The sequence below is a fragment of the Mesitornis unicolor genome, unplaced genomic scaffold (genome assembly GCF_000695765.1).
Source record: "Mesitornis unicolor isolate BGI_N332 unplaced genomic scaffold, ASM69576v1 scaffold33378, whole genome shotgun sequence".
NCBI lineage: Eukaryota > Metazoa > Chordata > Aves > Mesitornithiformes > Mesitornithidae > Mesitornis > Mesitornis unicolor.
The window spans coordinates 1-6494 of record NW_010200339.1 but is presented as its reverse complement, the minus strand read 5'-3'; the positions used below and the strand labels follow the sequence as shown (position 1 = coordinate 6494).

The following is a 6494-nucleotide window of genomic DNA, read 5'->3' as shown; positions in this document are numbered from 1 at the left end:
GCTTCAGCTGTCCAGTTCTGAAGTTGCGTAATAAGCAAATTATCAGTCTGAGTATCTGTCAGCAGAGGAGCGCTTTGAACTCGGGTATTTATGTTTCTTTGACCTCCTGATTATAGCAAATGACCGGCTAATGGAAAAAAGCAGATGTGAAAACAATGAACTTTTACTACTGTCTGGTACCTTCTCACCAAAAGAAACACTTCAACCGAGCAGTACTGTGGCTTTTCCAGCATTAACTACACTCCTAGTTCTGCTTTATGTGCCATTGCAGCATTGGTATCAGCATTTGACATACGTTGGTAACAAGTATTTAATTACACCATAGCTCTAGATGGCTTGGCTTCCTCTAGAGGCTGTGGAAATGGTGTTCAAAGGGGGCAGGCTGCCTCTGTTTAATTTCTCTTTTGTCCTTGAGAACAGCAGACCTGGCTCAGAGCATCTCCTGCATCTGGGTAAGAGCAATGTGTGTGCCTGAAATCACTCCCAGCTTTGATCCTGTTATTAGACTGCAGAGTTTCAAAGCTGAGGTCCTCACTCTGTCTTTCTTGCTGTGACTTGATAACTTTGGCCATTATTCTTTTTAATAGGGTGAAACTGGATCAGGCAAGAAAACATCAAATGGGGGGAAGGTCTGATCCCCAGAGAAACGGTCTGTTGGCCAGGTGAGAGTAACTGAACAGTCACTGAGACTGAATTTAGTTTGTTCTTGCCAAAGTCCAGGAGAATCAACTGCTGCTTTAATTCAACCTTCTGCAGGGAACATTCCAAGATCTCATGCTGTGCTCATAAAATTAGAGGCTGTGGTTAAGATCCCGCGATTATTAAGTGTTGCTTTGGATAGAAAGAGACAGCCTGGCCCTGGAGGTTCATCTGCCTGACGCCCTGGGCCAAACGGCCAAGCTGTCGTGTGTGCAGAGCGGCACAGGCACAGGGCAAAGTCCTGATAAACGAGACAGCTCACGCTTCCCAGTCTGCAGTGAGCTTCCTTGCGCATCGTTACAGCACAACACATGGTTCACGACAGCGTGAACAACTGACTGTCCAGAGATGTGCGAGCTGGTGCCAGCAGCTGCACCTCGCTGGAATTAGGCCGTTATTTACAAACTGGCTTTTTTTTCAGTGCTAGAGAGGCCGCAGATGCTCTGGCCCAAGGAGATACGATGAAAGCCTTTGCCTGCTAGAGGAGAGGTGAAGAGCCTGAACATGAGCTTTCCAGACACAGCTCAGAGGAGGAACAGTTAAACAAGCCACATGAGGCTGCTTTGTCCTGCAGTGCCTGGCAGTATGGTAGGAGAGACTGTTAATAACCATGACACAGAGCAGGCAAGAGTTTAAAGCTTTTTCATAGGTGTTTGTCTTAACTGTGCTGTGTTTAACTGCTGAATTCCTTACTGTGCTGCTGGATGACTCAACACATTTGTAATATCAACAGGCTATTTAATCTGCTATCTATTGTTACAAATAAATTTCTAAGAGTAAAGGAAGCTTAAAAGAACGCTGCAGAGCAGCTGGTTGAAAACTGCCTAAAATACTACCCTTATAGCTGAAAAGAATTAAACCAAGAGAGAAAAGTGACTTAAGATTTATTCCAACTGCAGTACAGTATTAATATGTGTTTTGAAATTGCACAAGTGTTTTGTATCCAGAGTAACTGAAACTGGATGCAGCATTTACACCTAGGAGTAAGTCAGTTAATAGGCAAAACATGATAGATGAAAAGCAACAGTCCAATGTCCCAAGGTTAATGGCTGGCTAGCATTTGGCTCTGGAGATTGCATCAGCGTGCACAGTTTGCCAACATTTGACAAATTCCACGTGGCGCTGTAAAAGGCAATTGACACTTTTAGTTTAGAGCTTAACATAAATGCCAAGCTCTGTGTTGTAATTTGCATTAACATGATAGTGTTGAGACTTACAAAGTTTTGCATCACATCTTAAAGCGAGTTTAAGTACAAGTGGGTGAGTGGATGCTGCAGCACAAAAATAACCCAATCCCTCATACCAGTTTAAAAAACACACCACAATCAACCAAGTGATAGGCACTTCTGTCTTGCACTGCAGTATCTGAGCCACAAGTGATGGGTGATGAAAGAGTTAAAGCTTGCAACAGAGTTTTAAACCCCAGCTGTACCAAGTGAGTGAAGCTTAAATCATCTTTCCCATCTAACCCATCACTCGTCCTTCCGCACATTCTTTAAAAAAGCTACTATAAAACATACTTACCTGGTGAGGTACGGGATTGTTGATTGCTCCCGTATCCCATACTCCCTTCTCTGTGGCTCTCTAGAAAGAGCTTTGTATTGCTGTTGCTTACACTTCAGTATAAAAATACACTATTAAAAATAACTTCTGCTATCAAAGTGTCTTCCAAGCAAGGTGAAAGTAACATTATCCACTCCTAAAGATCTTACTAAAGATCCTGCAGACTTCTGGTCCAGGAGCCCCCATGCAGATTAACCTGACAAGCTGCAATAGCCAAATCCTCATGAGAGACTTTTCTGATAAAGAACAGGAGACTGGCCTGGTATGTTGTAACAGTCGGATCCCTCGGATGGGTCCCTTTGCTTAGGAAGACAAACACCCTGGAGTTACCACAGAAATTCACTTAGCCTCCTTAAGTAGAAGAATATAAAGTTTCTTTTACAATTTCTTTTTCTCCAAAGTGGCACAGTGTCAAGCAGTTACTCCCCCCCCCACCACACACACTTTCTCTGCTATTTAGGAACAGACTTCCCGGAGCTCTTCATGACTTTCCGTATTTCTGCAGTAGGTGATGTGATACGATGCCACAGCTTGGACGTAAACTACAATCACGCCCTTCTGTCCCTGAAGAGCTGACACTCGTCTGTAGAAGCCACAACAGCACCAAACTGCTGTGAAGGAGAGGAAGCCTTCCACCATACCATCGTCTTACTGCAGCACATCCAGGTATTCGCCCTTGCAGATATTATCATAGTCCTGAACACACCACACATCCCTTTGTTTCACTGGCCTGTGAATGAGACCAAGTACAAGGAAGGGAACGTGACTGCCTGGAACAACTCCTCTGTTCTCCTTTGCTCTACTCTAGTTTTTGGGGAAAAAAAAGAGGAATTAAATACTTAGTAATCCCAGCACTTGGAAGAATAAAGCAGGAGAGGCTGTATCCGGTGCTATGTGTGTCATGGCCTGAAATTCTCTACAGGTTAAAAAAAAATCAAGGGGGCCACACCTGGATAGCAGCCAGTTCAGAAATGAACACGGGGATGTTAAACTAAAAAAACCAAAACAGTTAAAAAGCCCACAGAGCTCACTGGTATTTTCACGACATTCCCTGCAACAGTAAAAAAAAAAAATCTTAAGTGCAAATACACAGATTTCCAAAAGCTCTGAGACCTGAAGGGTAATCAACCCTTGGCTCTCATATGTCTCGTCACGACGTCTTCATGAATATCCAGCTTGGCCTGTACAGTCTTGCAGCCTTTATCGGAGTAGATTTTTTGCTCTTTCGGGAAGAACGTCATCTCATCAGCCACTGCTTGAACAATCTTCTCATCCACAGCATAGCCACGGGCTCTCATTTCAGCCCGGATGCACATCTTCACGTGCTTGTGCTCCAGGGGCAGGAAGGGGACAAAGTAGTCAATGAGGTTCCTGTCGATGAGGCTGCTGTGCCACAGTCCGCCTGGAGGAGTTGGGGGAAAGGGAAAAGCAGGGCAGGGTCAAGAGATGGGCCCTGTCTTATGAAGTAAAAGGAATTTCACATTTTCTGAGGAAAGTGACTTACTATTCTTGTTATTGAAGACTCCTACAGATAGCATGGGCTCCAGGTCTTTCAGCTGAATCTCTTCCCTGAGCTTTCCACTTGTCCAGAAGTCAAGAGCTGCTTTATTAATTAAGTCCCCACCTGCATTGCTGTTCATAGAAGAAAAATGTACAGTGATGAATACAGACACAACTGAACCACAGTTTCTTTTCTAGCCAGTTACACATATTGCTAATATCCTTGACGTCAAACAAATCACCAAAACAGAAACCCCAAAGCCCAAACTTAGGGTAAATCTCCAGTTCTTCAAGTAGCCATCAGTGTGTGGTGGGTTGACCCTGGTCAGCAGCCAAGCACCTACACAGCCACTTGCTTACTCCCTCCCAGGCCTCAGCAAGGGTGGAAGGAGAAAATAACAGGAAGAACAAAAATGAGAAGACTTGGGGGTCAAGATAAAGACAGTTCAGTAGGTAATTAAAGAGGAAAAAAACAACCCAAGGGAAGCTCAGCAAATCACTCACCATCCCCATGGTCACACCAACACCAGGCAGTCTCTGAAGAACCATCACCTTGGAAGCTGAAACCCCCCCTCCTTCGTTCTCTACCCCCGGTTTTATTGCTGAGCATGACACGACATGTTATGGAATATTCCCCTGCCCGGTCTGGGTCAGCTGTCGCAGCTGTGTCCCCTCCCGTCCTCTTGCCCACCCCAGCCTACTCGCTGGAGGCAGCGAGGGAAAAAGAGGTGGCCTTGAGGTTTTGCAAGCACCATCTACAAAGAGCCAGAACGCTGGTGTGTTATCAACACTGTTTTAGTGACAAATCCAAAACACAGCACCAGACCAGCTGCTGTGAAGACAGTTAAGTCCATCCCAGCCAAACGCTGTACACAGTGCACCCATCACAGAGAACTTCCCCAAAATGTAAATTCTCACACAATCTGTGCTCTGGACCAGGCTCGTGAGCTCAGCACACTGCAGTGTCTGCAGCACCACATCAGACTCACTCTGCTACAGCCACAGGCCACGCAAGAGCTCAAGGCTGCTCCCCTCTGTATTTATAGAGGGTCTCTGCTCCAGAGCAGTTCTTGTGCTGTTCTTTAGATTAGATCCCATGGGAACATCATTCTCATCATAAACACAGTTCTCTCTCAGTATCTCAAAATGACTGAAATAGGTGCTACAGACCTGAGGAAGATGAAGATGGCTTGCCTATAGGACACCCCATCAACGTGCTCATAATAGTCTAAGAACGGCTTGATGGCATCAATAAGACCTGGGTGCATTTTGTCCATCTCATCAAAAATGAAGACAGAGTGGGGACAGGCACTGACATTGCCCCGAATCCAGTTCTGCAGTTGTTCCTGGAACAAGAGGTTGAAAAACACTGAAAAAGCAGGTCTTTTGGGGATGTACTGCAGGATGTTTGCATGTGACAGACTCTAGGGATACCCTTTCAAATATCAGCATCACACACTCACTGGTTATACTTTTCCTTGAAGAGAGGACCATGAACACTGACTGATCCCTTTAACATATGACCCAGAATTTAACTGTGAGTACTTTTCCTGCTCACAGAGGAGAGACTCTCATTCTTTCTGCTTAGTGTATGGATAAGGCACGAAAACCAGGCTGAGATGGGAATCACTCAGCCTCCCCTGACACATGCAGCCAGCATTAGAGCAACAGCCAGCTTGGAAGCCAACCTCCCTACTTCTTTCCTCTTCTACCCCAGTTTTTATTGCTGAGCATAACAGTGTATGTTAGTGAATATTCCTCTGGCCGGCTGGGATCAGCTGTCCCACCTGTGTCCCCTCCCAGTCTGCTGCCCACCCCAGCCTGCTCGCTACGTGTGGGAGGACAGAAGCAAGCTCTGAGGCTGTGCGAGCCACTGCTCAGTGACAGCCAAAGCACTGGTGCGTTATCAATGCTGTTTTAGCCACAAATGCAAAACATGGCACTGCAGGGCTGCTATGGGGAAAGTCACCTCTATCCCAGCCAGCCAGTGTGTGCAGTTTTAATGAAGCACAGCAGAAATCAGCAGATGGCATCAGTGAGAGGACAGCACTAGGAAGTTACTTTCACTTTGGATTTCTTGGCGTTTTGGTGCCTTTCACTTTCTGCATGCACTTCCCCCTCTCTCTCTCCTAAGCACCAACTTTGGAAATACCCACTGCACACCTCCAGCTGTCAGGTATCTGGGCGACGTGCACAGCACAAACAGCCAAACCCCTGTACGAGGGGGTCTGGGGCCTCAGGGTAACTGGATTACCTTGTGTCCCTCCTCACCTTGTACAGCTTGAGCTGGTCGTGGTGGGGGAAGTGCAGGGTGGCCAGGAAGAGATGCACGAACTTGCTGCGCAGGCCGGCGCGGTGGACGTTCTCCGCCAGGATCTGGCTGAGGAAATTCTTGCCGGTGCCAGCCCAGCCGTGGAGTGAGAGCGTCAGCGGCTTCTTGGGGCTGGGGTTGTTGATGAAGCCCATCACCGCCTTCAGCACCACATCTTTGGCCAGGTGCTGCCCGAAGAGCTTAGCGTTCAGCTGCACCTTCAGCGCTGCGGGGAGAGGGAAAGCTCAGCATCGCATGACCACCGATGGGTGCCAGTCACCATCACTGCACAAGCTGAGCTCAGCACGGCCACCGATGGCTACCAAGTATTGGCCACACACCAGGAGACATCAGCATGGCCAGTACTGAGTGCGAGTCACTGGCCACACACTGGGTGAGCTCGACACGGCCACCCACGGGT

General features: G+C 47.0%; 1 protein-coding gene across 1 annotated transcript; it reads right to left on the bottom strand.

The window, feature by feature from the left end:
• Positions 1 to 3386: 3386 nt before the first annotated feature.
• TOR1B (torsin family 1, member B (torsin B)) lies at positions 3387 to 6317 on the bottom strand (the record flags this gene model as incomplete). Its single annotated transcript, XM_010189723.1, has 4 exons — positions 3387 to 3664; positions 3767 to 3894; positions 4933 to 5108; positions 6034 to 6317. Coding segments are annotated over 4 exons (866 nt in total), but the record flags the coding sequence as incomplete, so codon positions are not given.
• Positions 6318 to 6494: the final 177 nt, after the last annotated feature.